This window comes from Eulemur rufifrons, chromosome 15 (genome assembly GCF_041146395.1).
Source record: "Eulemur rufifrons isolate Redbay chromosome 15, OSU_ERuf_1, whole genome shotgun sequence".
In the NCBI taxonomy this organism is placed as follows: Eukaryota; Metazoa; Chordata; class Mammalia; order Primates; family Lemuridae; genus Eulemur; species Eulemur rufifrons.
The window spans coordinates 62915469-62934761 of record NC_090997.1 but is presented as its reverse complement, the minus strand read 5'-3'; the positions used below and the strand labels follow the sequence as shown (position 1 = coordinate 62934761).

At 43.9% G+C, this 19293-nt stretch overlaps 2 protein-coding genes across 2 annotated transcripts in view; one reads left to right on the top strand and one right to left on the bottom strand.

The window, feature by feature from the left end:
• Positions 1-140: 140 nt before the first annotated feature.
• On the bottom strand, positions 141-3195 carry SMPD2 (sphingomyelin phosphodiesterase 2). Its single transcript, XM_069487933.1, has 10 exons — positions 2885-3195; positions 2606-2702; positions 2412-2488; positions 1967-2060; positions 1735-1824; positions 1444-1526; positions 1184-1316; positions 986-1090; positions 641-794; positions 141-543 (listed from the first exon to the last, which is right to left on the bottom strand). Exons 1-10 carry the CDS (start codon positions 2932-2934, stop codon positions 155-157), a joined length of 1272 nt encoding a protein of 423 aa, XP_069344034.1. The 5' UTR covers positions 2935-3195; the 3' UTR covers positions 141-154.
• A 278-nt stretch (positions 3196-3473) lies between these two features.
• Positions 3474-19293, top strand: part of PPIL6 (peptidylprolyl isomerase like 6) — a 29977-nt gene continuing 14157 nt past the window's right edge. Inside the window, exons 1-5 of the mRNA XM_069489076.1 lie at positions 3474-3608; positions 10770-10958; positions 14362-14424; positions 14528-14675; positions 19207-19263. Coding sequence (XP_069345177.1) covers positions 3474-3608; positions 10770-10958; positions 14362-14424; positions 14528-14675; positions 19207-19263 — 592 coding nt within the window. The remainder of the gene's footprint in view (positions 3609-10769; positions 10959-14361; positions 14425-14527; positions 14676-19206; positions 19264-19293) is intronic.

Sequence of the window (19293 nt, the reverse complement as noted above, 5' to 3'; positions counted from 1 at the left end):
TAGGCTGCCTGCAGGTGGGAAGTGGGAGGTGGGCAGGGAAGGCAGAAGATGTGTAGGAGCCTTAAGGTCTAAAGTGTGACGATCACACTGACCTTTGGCTCCCATCACTGCCTCTACATAAAAGAAAAAGGCAGAGCCATTAAAGAGTCAAGCTTTATTGTTCCTCAGCTCTGTCCCCTTCTTGCTGCCCTAGGAGTGGGGCTGGCTGAGGCTCTAGCCCCAGATCCCGGGCTTCTCTTGCCCTTCCCAACACATGCTGGAGCTCAGCCTGGGCTCTATATAAGCCCATGGCCTCCTGCATGTGGAAGAGATAGACTGCACCTCCCCCCAGCACCAGTCCTACACTGGGGGTCCAGAGCAGTATGGCAGCTTCCCAGGCCCCTCCTCCAGCTGCCAGGATACACAGCAATGCCAGGAGAAGCAGCCCCAGACCAATCACGTAGCCACTGAAGGTCGCCCACCAGCGAGCTTGAGCCATGCCCAGACCCAGCTCTGTCCAGGCCTCCCTTAGCACACTGATCAACAGTGACCTCTCTGCTGGTCCTAGAACAAGGCAGGGCAGTGGGGCAGCAGAAGGTCAGGGTGGAGGCGGCTGCCTTGAGGTAGGGAAGGGCCAAGGGAAAGGGTGGGGACGACTTACTGTGGATAGGGCTTGCGTGTTCCTGGGGGGGGCTGTGCCTCACATACAGAGTAGCCATCAGGGCCTCGTGATCAGAGAGGGGGGTGCCTCTGTGAGGGTCATGGCCTGTAGTGGTTTCCAGCATCTTACAGGACATGTAGAATCTAGAAACTGCCTAAGAAAGGTAAGGGCCAGAGAGAAGCTTATATATGAGGGCCTCTTCGAAGATAACTAGCTCCCAGCTATCCCATTCTCCGGCCATCAGTGGAGGCCCAAGGCTAGACTAATTGAACAAAGGATGGGCACAGGCTGGTGCAGATGAAAGCGACACAGTGGGTGAAGGCATGTTAGGGGGAGGAGGCTGACCTTATAAAGCACATAGTCAATGCGAATGCCAAAGGGAAAAGGCTCCAGCTCCTGCTGCGTGACATAGCAATTCTGGGGTACCATTGTATTGCCTTCCTCACAGCCCTAAGAGAAGAGTTGGGTCCTGGTAAGATGCGGGGAAGGTGGAGGGGGACAATCTGGGGATGCAGGTGGGGAGATAATCAGCCAGGTCCTCACCTTGAAGTCCCGTGTCTCAAGGTAGGCATCACGTAGCCCAGTCCACTCCTTCAACAGGCAGCAGCCCAGGTCTTCCGGGTGCATGTTGAGGTCCCCACACAACAGAACCACATCTGCCTTCTTGGATGTGTGACTGGGGGAGCCAGGTTGGTAAGGCAGGAATTCTTCCCTCGCCAGCTCTGCCCTATAAATGGGGCCTTGGCCACCCTTCAGCCCCTGGACCCCAGCCCACCTCCCCTGTCAAGCCCAGGCTCACACACTGGATGAACTGGGCCAGTTCCCAAGCTTGGGCCACACGATGTGCGAGGTAGATGTCCTTCTGTCGATTGTACTCGGCATGGAGCTGAGCAGAATAGATGAGATTATAGCAGATAAGACTGAGAGTCCCAGAGGCAGGTCTAAATCAAGCTTTTGTCTGTCACTTGGCACAGTGTTTGGTACAGAATGGGTGAACCTTAGGAGATCCCGCCCCCACACCTCATGCCCAGGCAGCAGAACTAGAGGAGTACCACCCCTGCATCCCAGCCCTAAGCACTGCTGGCTTCACTCACATGGGTCACGTAGGTATTGAGCACCAGTCCACTTAGATGGAGCACCAGCAGCCCCACGGCCTTCCCACAGAACCAGTCACCATGATGGATCTGCAAGCAGGAGGAGGCAGGAACTTAGGACACAGCCACCCTCTTTCTGCCCATCCCCTGCAGCCCTAGGATGGTTGCCTCCTCCACCTTGTGTTAGTGGGGGTGGGGAAGGGAGATAGAAGAGGTCAGAGGTCAAGCTTACCATGTAGGGGTAGCCATTGAGGGAGTAGACGTGCTGGGTGAGTTCCTGGATTGGGTGTTTGGAGAAGACACAGAGGCCACTGCCAATGACTCCGCTGAAAGCCAAGCCCTGCTTAATAACCAGAAAAGCAGGGAGAGACACCCGGCCCTCTTCTCCTCCCCTGTCTTCCAGCTCTGATCAGCACTTTTTTCTTTCTCTACTTCTAGGACCAGCCCCAGAGCAAAGGCAGCAGCCTTTGTGTAGGAGGAGGATGGGGCAACCTGATAATAAGGCTGATGAGATAGGGAAGATCAGGAAGGACCTTCCTGGTTCCCCCTCCCTTTACCCACACCCAGAGGGAGAAAAAGCTGGGGAGAGGGAGCAGGGTGCAGGCAGGATAGGTAAGGGCCGGCAGAGCCAAGATCCCCAGGTCTGAGAACAGGCTTCAGGCCAGCGGGCTCCTCACCTCCTGAAGTAGTGTGCAGCCGGGTAAGTGGGCGACAGCTTCTGTCTCAGGTACTGGAAGTCCTGCTCACTCCACACCTGAGGGGAGGAGTGAGGATGCCTGCCTAGCTTTTCCCCCAGGAGGAAGGTCTTCTCCTGCGCCCCCAGCTCCCCTCCTCCCAGCCTGGGTTCCGCACCAGTGCCGCACAACCTCACCTCCTCCAGGAGAGCCAGGTCGAAGCCCTCCACGTTCAGAAAGTCTCCCAGGCGCTTTATGCGGTCGGCCCGGTGCTTGCTCAGATAGGGAATACCCCTAAGGAAGGGGAGGACAGGGGAGGTGACTGCTGGCACCACCGGAGCTGGGGCCAAAACTGGACTTTGGATGTTTGGGTTCCTCCTGCACTCGAGATCGTAAGGCAGGATAGGGTCTGAGGAAGCCTGTGTGGCTGCGAATGGGAAAGTGGCCCCAAGGCCACACTCCGCGGACACACTCACCAGCAGTTGAGGTTGAAGAGCCTCAGTCGCAAAGAGAAGTTGGGCTTCATGGCGGGGGCGCTCCAGGGACGCGGGACGGCTCGGCCTCCCCAGCGACTGAGAGGAAGAGGAGGAGGGCGGGCCCGCGGCTCCTCCTCCCCCAGCGGCACGCACAGGTGGTCGGCCCCGCCCCCGCGCTGCCCAGAAGGCCGCGGCCCCTAGGCCCGCGCGGCGCAGACCCTGCCTGACCTCGGCGTTACCCCGGCAACGGGCCCGCGGGCCCGGATCTGGCTGCCTGCCAATCCGGAAAAGCGATCCGCTGCGAAATCCGGGCGCCGGGGTGCGCGCGGGGACCTTGGGGTTCCCGAGAGGGCGCCTGGACGGGCGGCTTCCCTTTCTTGTCCCAGAAGCTGGTCCCAGCCCGGCCCCTCGCGGGTCTCACCAGCAACAGGCACGAAATTCAGGCGCGAAATTGAGGAAATGCCCCGCGGACGCCAGCAGCCCTGCGCCCCGCCCCAGGCCCCGCCCCCTGAGAGCGGCGGGGGCGGGGCCGCGCGGTTGCCTTGGCGACGCGCAGTGTTTGTGCTCCGCGGCATCCCGGAGCGCCGCCATGGCTAGCCCGGCGCCGCGCCGGCCCAGGCCTGCCCAGTGCGAGTCGGGGCCGCCGCCCGAGCAGCCGCTGCAGGTGAAAGTGGTGGGGCTCTTCAAAAGCTCCAGCTTTCAGATGGCGAAGAGCACAGCTGAGGTAATGGCAAAGAAACCACAAGGGAGGACGTCTCAGCTGCGTGAACTGGAGCCCGGCCCCTCCTGGTGGCAGGGGTCGGTGTTTTACCTCGCAGAGCAGGGGACTGCCATGTGGGTGGGCAGGCTCAGTCGGGATGACAGCGAGGAGAGTGTAGGTTCAGGTGCGGGTCCAGGACGGACATCCGCCTTCGAGAAGGGCGACCTTTAAAGAGAGATCTGGGTGAAGGAAGAATGCAGAACCTCGCTGAGGAAAAAAGCATCCCCCCCACACATATCCGCAAAATTTATTGTACATCAACTTTTTTTTTTTCTTTCTTTCTTTCTTTTTTTTTTTTCTTTTCCAGAGACAAGGTCTCCCTATGTTGCCCAGACTGGTCTTGAAATCCTTGGCCTCCCAAAGTGCTAGGATTACACGCGTGAGCCACTGCGCCCGGCCTTCAATTTTTTATTGAATTACAGATTTTAAAATTTATGAAAAAAATGATTAGGGCAAAGTGTTGCTATATAACTAGCTTACTTTTACAAACTTCCTCCTCAAGTGATTTTGAAAGCTATTCATTAAGGTTCTTTAAGTTTTATATAGCAGTCTTAGATGCTTCGAGATGTCTTAATAAATGGCCCACAAGTGCTTTGGAGCAGCGATTCTCCAACCTTTTTGGTACCAGAGACTGGTTTCATGGCAGACAATTTTTTTCACGGACCCGGCGGGGGGGGGTCGTACCGGTGGTTTCAGGATGATTCAAGCGCATCACGTTTATTGTGCAGTCAAACCTCCCTGCTAATGATGATCTGTATTTGCAGCCAGTGGCCAGCGTAGCATCACTGCCTCAGCTCCACCTCAGATCATCAGCATTAGAGTCTCATAAGGAGATGCAACCTAGATCCCTCGCACGTGCAGTTTACAGTAGGGTTTGAAGTCCTATGAGAATCTAATGCCTGGGCTGATCTGACAGGAGGCGGAGCTTAGGCGGTGATGTCAGCCATGGGGAGCGGCTGTAAATACACGTGAAGCTTCCCTGCTGGCCAACTGCTCACCTCCTGTGTGTGGCCCAGTTCCTAATAGGCCACAGACCGATACCAGTCTGACATCCAGGGGTTGGGAACCACAGTTTTGGAGAATCATTTCTTTGTAAACAGTCAGAACAATATAAAAACACCTGAAGAAGCTGGAAAAATTTGGCCAGATCAGTCATGCTGCAGCATACTTACAACCTGAATGCAGGAGAAATGTAGAAATGTATGAAATGTTGGAGTGTCTTTGAGGTTTGCTCCAGAAATGCTTCTATGCCAAACTTCTCTCCAAAACCTCACTAGACCTCAGGACCATACCTTATTCATGTTTGTATCTCCCAAAGTACCCAGCTGGATACTTAACAACAAAATGTTCCCAATTTCTTAAGAAATCCCTACCTTCTTGCCTGCTCCTGAGTCCTCAGAGAAAAGTTTGTAATTATGTCAAATCAAGAAAGTAATTAATTTGCAACATAGGTAAAGTGTACATCAAGGTGGAGAAAACAAGTGATCAGAAGTCTGTGAAAATAATACATGGAACATCAAAAGCAGCAGAAATTATAGACTGTGTTGCCTGGGCAGATGGGATCAGCAACGTTTTATGGCCATAAACTTAATTACAAAGTTAATGTATTTAATGAGTTTCAGGGATTTTTTTTTTCTTGTTAGCTCCTTTTTCAAGGCACACGTTTTCTGTGCCTACTCCACACTGTAAAAAAAGTGTTGGCAATTTTTTTTTCTGTAAAGTCCAAGTGGTAAATATATTAGGTCTTCTGAGCCATAGGCTCTCTCAGTCACAGCTATTCAACTTTGTCCTTGTGTTGCAAAAGCAGACATAGACATGTAAATGAATGACAGTGTTCTAATAAAACTTTATTATGGATTCTGAATTTGGCTTGCATATAATTTTTACATGACATGAAATATGATTCCTTTGAGTTTTTTTCAACCATTTGCAAATCTAAAAATTATTCCTTGCTTTCAGGCCTTAGAAAAACAGGCCCATTGCCCACAGTTCACCAACCCCTGCTGTAGTGGATACCAGGTCAAGGAAATAATATCTGTATTATATTAATGATGTTAATTTTTCCTTTCTTAAGCTTTTGCCCACTTTATTTTTTTTGGGGGGGGGATACCTGCAGACAGAAACTTTTGCCTACTTTAGCTCTACTCAAATATGAAAATTCAATTAGTTCTATCTTAATAAAGGATATTTGAATATATTCCCAAGATGATAATTTGTGAGCAATCTCAGATGCCTGACTACCTGACAGAGATTTAGATTTGTGTTGAACGCTCCCAACACAAAGAAATGATAAATGTTTGAGATGATGGATATGCTAATTACCCTGATCTAAGCACTATCCATTATATGCATCTAGACATCACTATGTACCTCATAAATATGTATAATTATTCTATGTCATGAACAAATAGAATTTTAAAAGTAAAAAAAATAAAAAGTGAAAAAAAAACAAAAAAAGACTTAGATTTGTAAAGAGTAAGAATGAGTACTGCATATGTTTTAATTTGGATGTAGTCCATTCTAGAACAAATACTAAATTATAAAAAAAGTATGATGTGTTTAATTTGAAAACTATTAGGCTTACTAGTTATTGTAGATGGTTCCTCAGTTAGACATAGCAGTCATCCTGCAGGATTGCCTCAAACTGAACACAGACACTGCAACTGAGAAACAGGACATGTCATCTACTGGGTGGGTACAATAGTCTAAGAAGGAAATGGCTCGATTGCTGTTGCCGTCTTCTTCAGTGTTCCTAAAGGAGGATGCACTCAGGCCTAGCTTTCTCCTCCCTTGAAAAACTCACTCACCCCAAATGAAGTATGCCTGGCCATTGCCCTCTTTTAGACCACGGCAGGACCTCCAAGAACAGTCCCTACCAGAGAGGGTGCCAATTGCATTGGTTGTCACTATTCTCTATTGGCACATCTACTTCTCAAACCCACTCAAGAAAAGTGAGCCCTAATTGCTGTTGCCTCAACTGCCTCCTCTTGCTTTAGAGGCAGGCAAAGTATAACTAATATCAAGAGCCAAAACTTTTTTTTTGACAAGGGTTGCTAACCAGTAAGAATTTTCTCTGATTCCTACAGACAAAACAATATATATTAAATCAAAACATACTCAATACCTCAACCTAAACTTATTTAATATTTATTTCTCTTTTTCCTAAAGGGTGTGACCACAATATCCATACATCAGTGAATTAAAGCAATAACATTTATTTATTTTAGTTACAAGTTAAGTATTTGTAGATCCACTGAGGTTTAACAAGAGTATAACCTAGGGAAAAAACTAGTCCTAAAAGAACATAGCAGATTACAAAAGTACTAACATAAACTCATTTATTTATTCATTTGTTTATTCAATTGCTATGTGTGGATGGTCTACTATGTGGCAAATGTTGTGGCAGATGGGAATATAGGAGGACTAAGACATAGTTCTTTTTTTTTTGTTGTTCTATTTTCACTGGGGAAAATGTCTGTCATAAGACACAGTTCTTAGCCTCAAGGAGTTTATACTCTAGAATTGGGAGACAATTAAGCCAGAGCCCCAGTGTGGACTGGGGAGCAACTTGGAGGTGAGCACAGGGGCCTCAGGGAGCAAACCAGGGGCATCAGACTGTGTGTCTGGGGTGTGTGTTGGGGAAAACTTCTAGAGTCCTCATAAAAATTGGAGGAAATGATTTCAACTTTAAAAGAGCACTTACCCTAAAATAATTATTCTGTTTTGAAACCTAGAGTCTGAAGCATAATCATCCATCCAAATTTGAAGATCCTATAATAGTTCCTCTTCAAGAATTTGCCTGGGATCAATATCTACTGGAGAAAAAAAGGGTAAAAGATATTTGGGGTGTGGGGGATATTGACAACAAGCAAAATTTTACCTGAATTACTTATCTATGCATTATTTTGGAAAAATTGAAAGAGTAATTTTAGTGCAACTAGATTTTATTTGTCTAAATTCTGTACTTTTCCTAAATTATGTGAGTCATTTACCAAGCTGTTTTTTTTTTTTTTTTTAAGTAAAACTTTAACAGAATTTTCCTTGGAAAGGCATGTGGTAAAGGTAAGTTTTAAACTCTCCGTGGTGCTATTTACCCCTGCTGATGGTTATCCCATCTCCCTGCACATCATTTATGCTTCCTGTGACATCCTGACCCTCTTCTTGGTCCTTACTTTGGAAAGTGTGTGTGGTGTACCTCACAGAGAGGGCAGGGGGTTTGTGCGGGGCTGTTGCCTAGGGAGCTCTGATGACAACAGGCACCAGGTTCCTATAGGGCAAGCTCCTTCGGTAAAGCTTCCTTCTTTGCATTCTCCCCTCTAACAGTACCCTCAGAGAATGCCATGCCTTAGGGCTGGCAGAGCTTGGCCAGGGATAATAGGTTTCCTCTTGGGAGGTGACCTGATCAGTTGGTAGTGCTGCCTGGAGTACGTGATAAGAAAGATACTAAAGTGGCATCCTGGCTTAGCAGTACCTCATGTTGGGGAAGGTGGAATGGGGTATGCCACCTGCTTGTCATCTCTGGGCTAGTCCTGTAGAGGGTCCCAGGCCCGGTTTCCCCACCCACCCCATCTCCCCAGTAGCTGATGAAATCTCATTTCCCCTGACCAGAGCAGTTTCGATTGTTCTGTGCTTGGTTGCACGAGGATGTCCTGTGACCTTGTGATTAAGTATCGCATAGATAGCGTTACTTTATGAGACTACTTCTCTCTCTGCTCAGTCACATGAACGGTGTAAGACTGAGTCCGGAATACCATTTGTTAAGGCTCATACTTTCATAGCCATAAAAACTTTTCATCGCAATTTAAATAGAACCATAACAAACACTCATATATATTCATGGTGCTTGTTATGTGCCAGACACTAATCACTTATATATACATTCAAATATATAATTTCTATAGAATATATAAATTCCAATCCTCGCAACAACTAGGGTCGCTAATGGTCCTAGTATGCCTGGGACTGAGGGATTTCCTGGGATGTGGGAATTTCAGTGCTAAAACTGGGATGGTCCTAGGCAAACCAGGACTGTTGGTCACCCTAACATAAAACAATGTTTTATTCTTAATTTTTATCATCAAATTTATTATACTGCCTACCAGTGTCATGCTGTCCACCTACAGGAAAACTGTGATTTCATGGGTTGTGGTTTGTGCCTGCTCCTCTTACATAATCCCAGCGGACTCTTGAAAATTGGTGTGATTCCATTCTCCAACTTCCCTCCCTTTTCAGCCTGGGTTACCACGAGGTGTTTTGTGCTCTCTTCCTCCTGCCTTTCTCGCTGGTCCTGAACGAGGCTTTCATCATTGCTGCTTCTTTCCACCTGTACTTTATTCTTTATCCTCCCTTTCTTCCTTCTCCCCTTCTCCCACTCTTATGCTCTGGATATTTGTCACCTTAACCTTTTCTCCCTCCCCAGGGCTTTTTTTTTTTTTTTTTTGTCCTTCTTCAGTGTAAGCCATTGTGTCTTGTGTTGTGTGCAGTGCTTCTTAGCACATTTGGTCTCTGTGAATCAATGTGTTAGGTCCAGCTGGCCTTATATTTCAGCACACTGGAATGCCACCCTAAGGGGATGGCTTCGAGGACTTTGGGAAGGCCGCTGTCTCCCCTCCAAAGAAGGCAGCATCATACATCATACATCTTAGTGCTGGAAAGCCCCAGAAACCATCAGGTCCAGCCTGGTAACTCAAGGTAGACAAGGAAGTTCCCTTACGTGTAGAAGAGATGGAGACAGGGCATTTACATCTTTAACCTCTGAATAAAATATACTTTCTACTGCATTTCTCTCACCAGGCTAACTAAAATATCTACAATTAAATTTTTTCTCCCTTTTTTTAAAGTTTTGGGTCCTGTAAAATAGGAAAACGCTCATAAATTTAAACATTCCAGGGAGTATTGACCCATAGGCTCTATCAGAAAGGGAACAGTTCAGCATGAGCAAGTTTATTCTCCACCTGGAAGCAGGATTTGTCAAGGGCCTAGGAAGCAAGCAATAGGATATTAAATCTAAGAGAGAAAATGGAGCAAGTTGGCAAGTTGTAGGCAAACTGTTCCCAAATTAGTATTTCTCCAAGTGCCATCTCCAGCCCAGCGGCATCAGCATCTCCTGGGATGTTGTTAGAAATGCAAATTCTCAGACCTCACCCCAGAATCAGAAAATCAAGTGGGGCTTAGGAATCCGTGATTCTGATTGCCTGCTAAAGTTTGAGAATGGTTGTGCCAAATTATCCATGGTTTTCCTGGGCTGGCGTTGGGAATAATTACCCAGGTCTTCTCAGAGGGGAGGTTACTCAGTGGCCACATGCCAGAGATTTAGGAGGTTGACCGTCAGCAATGTGTTGATGAAAACAGTGATTTTTATGACCAGATTACCATGTATCTTCTATGATTATGTTGACCTAAAAGGAGGAAACTGAGGCAAAATTAATATAGAGAGTTTATTTGGGGCAACGTTGAGGACCGCAGCCTGGGACACACCTCCAAGTTGCCTCACAGAGTGCTGCCGGGGAACAAAAGAGAGGCTCAAGTTTTCAAAGAAGAAAGAACCAATCAGGAGAGGGGGTAATTACAAAAGCTCTTTGCCAGGAGTTCTCATTGGCTTACAGAAATGACATTGGTTAGTGATTGGCTATCAGTGGTTGAACTACAGGGTGTATGGCATTTTATGGCTACTTGGTATCAGTTAGTCCACGGATCTCATCGCAGGTGGTTTCAAGAGGTAATTATTAGGCTCAAGGGGGCATAAGATGGGACAGCTGTTACATATTAAATGCCTTTCTGGGCCTGATAATTTAAAGGAGCTCACATCCCTCAGATAAAAAGGGTTTTTTCCCCCTTGATTATAACATTTTTATGATACTTTTTTAAAATTTATTTTTCTTTCAGTGAAGATTGCTCCCTGTTGAATGTGATTACTTTTTAGATCATTCTTTGCTTTTAAGGATGTCAGATTCTTAAAAATGTTCTTAAATTCTGAGATCAAAATTCTGAAGGATGGTAAAAACATATTTGTAAAAACTTCAATCCTAGAGTTGAAAAATTCATACCTAGAGTTGATCCTAACCTCTGGCTTATGGGTTTAGCAAGGTTTTTTCCCTCTCCTTACGTGTTTGTTGTTCTTTACAGGAACTCAAGAATGAAACATGGGAATATTCTTCCTACGTGATATGTTTTGTTAATGATCAGTTCCTGGGTGATGCATTTGATATGCAGAAATGGGCCCACAAAGTGTGGGACGAAGTTGATTTTAAACCCTCTGCTCTTTATGAGGCGCTCACTCTGGATTATTCTGCTAAATTCTTAACAGACACCAAGGCAAGTCACACTAATTTTTAAAGAAAAATAGTGGAATTTTTGATCACTTATATTGATTCAGCATTAATTATCAATATCCTAAGAAAGAAGGTTATAAAAGAGCAGAAGAGAGCTGGATGCAGTGGGGCGCGCCTGTAGTCCCAGCCACTCGGGAGGCTAAGGCAGGAGGATCCCTTGAGCCTAGGAGTTTGAGACAAGCCTGGGCGACATAGCAAGTCCCTGTCTCTAAAGGAAAATAAATAAATAGATAGCTAGATACATAGATAGGAGACCAGGTTTAAAGCCCTCTATGATCTTATTATATTCCAGTTGCAAAAGATTACAGTATGACAAGGTTGGGCTTGGTGGTAATATAAAGCAAGTGTATCTCACAGCAGGCTGGCTGCACAAGGAGAACATCCATGTTCAAACATTTCTACTCTCCATTAGAGATTTATATGCATGAATTATCCATTTTAAAATGTTAAAAAACCCTCAGAGAAGGTCAAACCTACATCCATATGAAATATTAAGACTTTCTAGCACCCAAGTGAGAGTTCCTATGCTAAGAGAATGACAGTTTGATTAGAGAAAGGTGACATTTTAAAGCATGACACATAGCTGGCGAGAGCACGTTTAGACAGGCAGTGGCAGTAGGGAGGGGTCCAGTGGCAGAGGGTGATCATGAAGCATGAGGTCCGGGCCAAGAGACAGACATCAGGGTGGGATGGCAACAGCAGTGAAATCACTTTGTAACACGCTCAGAAACCTATTGTAGTTACAGCTGCCACATGCTGAAAGTCATTTCATGCCCATGGTGGCTGTGCCCACAAAATGATCCAGTGCAAAGCAAAGACCTTGTCTCATTCATCCTTGATTAACACTACTGCCTTGAGCAGACTTGAAACATAGTAGATGCTCAATGAACGCTTGGTTGAAAAAACAGTATACTTGAAAATGCTTGAAACTCTGGGGAGCAGGGGGCTGGGAATTAAGATTCATAGCAGTTAATTCCCAAAGGGCCAGGTGTCTAGAAGTACATGATGTGCTCTGGGAATGGCAGGGAAAAGCAAGGAGGTCAGGAATGAGGCTGGGAAAATGAGAGCATCAGTCACGATTCCTGGTGCCAACAGTACCAAGCTCCTTTGATTAACTAATGGAGAAAAGGTATGTATCGAAATGATATTGGTTATTTCATAGCTGACAGGAAAGCTGGAGAACCAGCTTTGAAAAACAGGTGGGAACCAAGTGAGGCCTGGCAGCAGGAAGACGTGGCCAGAATCATGCCACAGGAATGTGTGACCAGGGTGCTGCTGCAGGTACTACTGGCCCTGGGTTCACACTGCCAACCTCACTGAGATTAACTTCTCAACTCTCTTGTGTCTTTGCATCATTACTCCTTGGAGGATGCACCTGTCTGGCAAGCCTAGGTCATATCTCCAGAACTTGGCTATCCAGGGTGGGGAGAGGGAGAATCTGGCCCCCTTAGGTTCTAATGAGGGTGGTGGACCCTGTGGGGAGTTCCCCAGGTAGGAAGGGCATTCAGATGTTAAGTAGGGAAAAAAACCAACAGATACTAAAGAAGGGTTAAGGCCAGATTATGATTTATCGTGCATTCTGAACGAAGGAGTTAGACTCTATCCAGAATGAAACCAAGCCAACGGAGCTTTTCATAAAGAGTATGACATAATCCCTTTGCTTTTTTAGAAACATTTTTAGGGCTGTGCAGAAGCAGGCTGGAGTGGGAGAAGCTCGGTAGCAGGGATTTGGAAAGTGGCTGCAGTAGCATGGGCTAGAGATAATGAAAGCCTGCATTCGTTAGTGCCAGTGAGGATAGAGGACCTAGATGCCAGAGCCAATTCTTAGATTTTTTGCACAGAGGGTGGACTTTTCTTGCTGATTGAAACCCAGGAAGTAGCTTTCTTCCAGTTAGAACCATATGCTAGACAAGTATGTTTGCATGTTTGGCCGCTAGATGACTGGGACATTACCTTGTGTTGCATTCATTTGATCTCTTTCATTACCATTTGCAGAATTATATACGCTTGACAACCCCATAAAGCTAATGTATTGATTTGCAAGGAAGTTTAATGATGCCTGAATGGACTTGCTCATTTCCTAAGTCAACCATGATTTTTAATATATCCTCTTTTTCCTCCTAAGCCTGTGCAGTTTACTATATTATGCTTCCTATTCTTTGGTTATAATATTTTCTTTTATAATTAAGAACTTACAGTATAGAAGCTGAGAAGCACAAACAAATTAATTATACTTAGTACGGATATAATACTTCATTGTTGGATGCCAGATAGCACAAAATTATTTCAGTCTTTTAATTTAAAAAAAAAGGGTAGAATGACATCAAATAACGTGATGCACTTAAATTGATTTTATTTATGTTTCCTAGATTCTTAAGAAAGAAGGCAGGGCAAGTTATGCACCTTGTTAAATAAGGTGGCATTTTCATGTATGAAAATGGTGTCCAAGATTTAAAATGTACTCTATTCAATGTGCTCTGGCCCCTAAATGAATGCTATTGTGATGAAGACTAGTATTTTCATTTTCGATGCCTCTTCACTGGGCTAGACTAGGTCTCACAAATGTTCGTCTTTACCAGAAAGTTATCAAGTGAAAACTAGCTGGGGGCATCTGTGCACATGAGGATATTATTGTATATATCGCAAAAACCCAGTATTCTTCTCTTTGCTACCCCTGGTGCTACACCTCCCATGAATATAGTGGCCTGACTTTTCCACTTGGAAAGGGTGTGGCATGGCTCTGCTTAGCTAATCTGTGCTCTCTCTGAAAATCAGGACACAGGGTAACCAAATCCATGGTGTTCATGATGGCTCTTTCCCCGAAACTACTCAGGAAAGAAAAGAGAAATAGAGAAGAATCCCCAGTCTGTTTCTTTTCTCAAGGGGACTGACCAGCGTTCCTTTCCACACTCAGTTTAGGATGTCGTGGACGTCTGGGCCATGTGTTCTCAGTTCCGTGTGATAGGTTAAGGTTTTTCAAAGCTTCACTACTGAAGGGTTTTCAAATGTGTAATGTAGGTTGTAAAGACTTGATAAAAATGAAATAAACTTCTTAGCTGGGCATGGTGGCACATGCCTGTGGTCCCAGCTACTTGGGAGGCTGAGGCAAGAGGATCGCTTAAGCCCAGGAGTTTGAGGTTGCTGTGAGCTATGGTTGCACCATTGCACTCCAGCCTGGGCAACAGAGTGAGACCCTGTCTCCAAGAAAAAAGAAAAGAAATAAACTTCTTTAAGTCATTCATTTAATTTTGCTGTTATATTATCCACTAACAATGCTATTGAAATTTTATCACTGAAAACATTGTATCTGTTATATTTTTCGTCATTTATAAAGCTTTCTTACAAGACATTGACCTAATTTATCTTTTTATCCCTAATTTTAATAGCATGATTTTGTGTTCTTGGACATTGCTATTAATTTTTCTCCAGTTGGAAGGTTGATTTTTGAGGTAAGATGTTTTTGTTGTTATTAGTAAGTTAGGGGGGGTAGTATTTATAACTGTCAAAATGTTAAATATCTGATCTTTGAAACCTTTTGTCTTTATTTTGTAGCTGTACTGTGATGTATGTCCCAGAACATGTAAAAATTTTCAGGTCTTGTGTACAGGAAAAGAAGGGTATTCTCAAAGTGGCGTAAGGCTACATTACAAAGGTACAATTATTCATCGAGTAGTACAGAATGGTTGGATACAAGGGGGAGGTGAGTTTAAACTAAATTTATTTATTTATTAAATTTAGTTTACTATTTAGTTTAAATCTGAATACAACTTAATTGAATATCAAATCAGGATGTCCAAAATTTTTTAATCTACCTTTATAAAATGGATATAGAATTAGATATACTAATATTAAATAGATATATTTAAAGGATGTTTTATATGGCTAAATGATAAATTAAAATATTTGTATTCTTTTTTTTAAAAAATCCCTAATTATTAAAATAAACACATCTAAATTATGTTACTGGGATCATTCCAAACTAAAAAGTAACATAGGAGAGTGGGGTAACATTTTATTTTATCAAAATATAATTTTAAAGCTCACCTAAATACATAAAAGTGCCTAGAAGTGCAGTGCTTTTAAGAAATATACTAAGCGTGGGAATTTGGAAAAGAATAAATGAAAAGCAACTTCTCATCAAAGATGTTACATTGTTCTAAGTGAAAAGTAACATCTAAAAGATTTTGGTCTCCATTTTTGCTTTCTTCTCAGGCCAATCCTTTGGCTTTAGTCAGACTACATGCCTGATTAACAGAAGAAAATTAAATTTTGGAGGCCTTTGGGGGAAATATTCCATAGGGAGCAATCAGGCAGCAATTTAAAAATAATTCGCTTAGTGTGGAAGGAGATCTACTTGAACTTGAGGACATATGCAAAAGCTTAAATTAATGTTTAATTCTTTTTGTATGATCTGGAACATTCTGGGGCTGATGAGAAAAACATAGATTTACTCCAAGCATCTTACATGTTAAAGCAGCTATTTTCCCCTCAGTTTCTCCAAAATGGGATCACATCACAAACACTGTTATTTAATATCTAACCTCAAAGTGTTTCTCCATATTAAGTGTTTTTCCACTTAATATGTGGTTTTATCTTCTCATGTCAATAAACAGAAATGTACAAAACTTTTTAAAGTCTGCCTAGTTTTTTATCATATTAGTTTTCAATTGTTTGGTAACATAAAACATTCCTCCAGGGGGCCGATATCAGGGCTCCCGACACTGAGTTCAGTGCTGAGCTCGAGAGCTCGGATCTCAGGTGCTGTGTTCTGTTCTGTTCTGTTCTGGTTTGGTTTGGTTAACCACCTCTCCCCCTTACAGCAAGATTTGGAAAAAGAAAGTCATACTATTTGTTTGTGTTTGTTTGTTTGTTTATTTATTTATTTATTTATTTAGTCGAGGTAAAGGTTTCATTAGTAAAGTGCACAGATCTTGGGTTGTGTTTTCAGTGAGGCAACAATGTTAAGGACAGTTTGGGAAAAAGTTGGATTGCTAGATTCAAATCCAAACTGATACATATAAGTTAAATAAGCCACCTAGCACCTCTGAATCAGTTTCTTAATCATAAAATGGGGATAATCATAAGACTATCATAGGATGTGGTAAGGGTTCAATGACATGGCATATTGCAAGTACCAAGCTCTGGGAACGTTCTCCCTACAGATGTCAAATTCCCACAGGACTATGCAGAATTTTGGAGCACAGGAGCTAAATGTGGTTTCATGCTGTGCCTTAGGATGCTCCCAGGCACTCTGCCTGTCCTGTGGGCCCAGCATGCCCTGCCCTGTCTAGGCTGCAGGCCCCCACTCCCCACATCCCATCTTCCCACAGCTCCCTCTCACTCTGCTCCACATGCTGGCCTCCCGCTGTTCTCTGACCAGTCAAGCACAGGTGGGGCATGAGGTCTTCTGTCGTTGGCTTTGCCTGGGACACACTACAGTCAGCTATTCTGGATATTGCTTGCTTCTCCTCCTTATCTGTTTTGGATTTTTGCCCAGAATTCATCTTATCAGGAACTTACCTGACCACCCTATTTAAAACTGCCACTGGCCTCTCCACACACCTCTCCACACACCTCTCCACACCTTTCCCTGCTTTATTTTCTTTCACAGTGCATAGTACTTTTTACCACTGGAAATACTATATATATATTTATATACTTCTTAGTTTACTTTCTTTTTTTTTTTTTGGAAGAGATGGGGTCTTGCTCTGTCACCCAGGCTGGAGTGCAGTGGTGTGATCATAGCTCACTCGAACCCTGGGCTCAAGCCATCCTCCCACCTCAGCCTCCTGAGTAGCTCAGGTGCATGGCACCACTCCCAGCTAATCTTTTTTTTTTTTTAGAGACAAAGTCTTGCTATGTTGCACCCAGGCACTCTTGGCCTCAAGCGATCCTCCTGTCTCAGCCCCCTCATGTAGCTAGGATTACAGGCGTGAGCCACTGTGCCTGGCAGTTCACTTGTTTATTGTCTCTTTCTCTTCACTAGAATATAAATTCCATGAGGGCAGAGATTTTTATTTATTTTGTTCACTGTTGTAGCCCAGGTTCTAGAATAGCACCTGGCATATAATAGGTTCTTAATAAATACTTATTGAAAGAATGAATGAATGAATGAAGAGATGGTTAAACAGGAAATGTACATTCTCTTCACTTCTAAAGTCCAAAGTTAAAGAAGACATTAAGTCATTATATCACTTTGGTTGGATTCCCCTTTGGGCACCCACGAGGCCTGCTGCTTTCAGAAGGATTTCCCGAGATATAACTAAATACATTTTATCATCATCATCATCATCATCATCATATTGGGCATAATGACGGGCATAATGCCATAGTGATGGCAATGGGAGGGTGTATTCTACAAGCACATGATGCTGCACAATAACAGCAGCCACTGAGCGTGACGCTCTGCCAAGTACTGCCCGAACTGCTCTACCTGTGTTATTTCATTTCATCCATTATCCCCACTTATGCAGATGAAGAAACAGGCTTAGAAAAAAGAGCGAATGTCAAGATTTAAGTCAAAATTATCTGACTTTAAAGTTTGCTTTTAACCACTATTTGGCATCTCTGATAATACCACATGTACGGGGGTGAATTCAAGAGGGTGGGCTATGACCACAAAACAATTATAGTAAATACTGATTGAAATAATGTCAAAATAAAATATTCACCTGGGAGATCTGAAGCAGAGGACAAGGGTAATGTTGGTGTGTGTGCGGGGAGGGGACAAGGGTGTGTGACTGATGTGTAGGTAATTTATCAGGAAGAAAAACCACATGGGCAGATTGGTCTGACCGAAGCTAACTCTAGGATCTGAAGGAACTGGTAACTGGTGCTGGGGGGCCCCCTACTTCCCCATTTCCAGATTTATCCTTCAGCTACCACAGTTCCTCCTGAGAACTGCCCAGAACTGTGGGGTGAATCAAGGGCAGAGTGTTAGGCAGAGCCAGGTTGGAGGCTTAAGGCTTACCAACTAACTTCTGAAACAGCTTTATGAATAGTATAATTTAAATGCTTCATGCCCTTTCACAAATGAATGCTCCCCACATGCTTGCTGTTGCATCAGATTCCTTTAAGAAATAGCACATACACTTACATTACAGGTAAATTGCTCATGCTGAGTTAAAATAACGCAGTCCTTCAACAGATACTTATTGAACATTGTATTATAGGAGGAGGTGGGCCAGAGAGCTGAAGGAAGGAGAGGGCTACTGAGGGAACTGGGGGTAGAGACAGACCTCAGACCTCTGTTTTCACCAGAGTTAGCTTTGCTTCTTTTACCTATGGATGGATAAAAATAGGCCAGACATAGTGGCTCATGCCTATAATCCTAGCATTCTGAGAGGCCAAGGTGGGAGGATTGCTTTGAAGCCAGGAGTTCGAGACCAGCCTGGGCAAGAGCAAAACCCTGTCTCTACAAAAAGTAGAAAAATTAGCTTGGCACAGTTGTGTGCATCTGTAGTCCTAGCTACACAGGAGGCTGAGGCAGGTGGATCACTTGAGTCCAGGAGCTTGAGGTTGCAGTGAGCTGTGATGATGCCACTGCAGGCTAGCCTGGGCAACAGAGTGAGGCTCTGTCTCAAAAAACAAAACAAAAAACAACTTGTGCATGGAATCTTTATATGTGGGAGCATTGCCTAAGCCAGAATATGTATGTCATATAAACACCCTCCTTACATTATAAGGAACTTCATTTCCAAAATACTGGGTAAATAAATGAATTATCACTATAGGGTAAGTATAGGAATGAACACTTGAACATGGATTCTTTTGAGAGCACCTATTTTTATCCACATTCTAAAAAGAACATACTGTTCCCATTTCATCCTCTCAGTTTAATCTGTCCATTTTTCTGAAAAGCAAGATGGACTATGGAATCATGAAGTAAGGAAGCAGAATTTATGGGAATACACTTTTTAAAAATTGTGACAATTATAATTTAAAACCTCATCATTTCAAAGGTTTTGCATTAGAATTTAACCTACCTCAGAGAGTACTGTAAGGAAAACATGGGATCATGAATGTATTTAATAAAAATTCTTACAAAATACAAGTGAAATTATTACAGTCATATTTTCATGGTATAGATATTGAACAATTAAGTAACTTACTCTACTCATTGGTATAAGTGGAATCATAATTTAAAACATCTTGTTTTTCCTGTGTCATTACTGTACTCTAACTCCTTTTTAATCTGAGAATTCTAATGTTTATATATTGCTATTTCTCAGATATAGTACATGGAAAAGGAGATAATGGAGAGTCAATTTATGGACCAATATTTGAAGGTATGGATCTTTACATTTTATCAGTCATAT

Coding starts and splice junctions, on each gene's coding strand:
- SMPD2 (XM_069487933.1), bottom strand. CDS start 2,934: ATGAAGCCCAACTTCTCTTTGCGACTGAGGCTCTTCAACCTCAACTGC. Junction 2,489..2,605: donor ACCTGGCTCTCCTGGAGGAG/GTGAGGTTGTGC, acceptor TCCTCCCCTCAG/GTGTGGAGTGAGCAGGACTT. Junction 1,091..1,183: donor TTGAGACACGGGACTTCAAG/GTGAGGACCTGG, acceptor CTCTTCTCTTAG/GGCTGTGAGGAAGGCAATAC.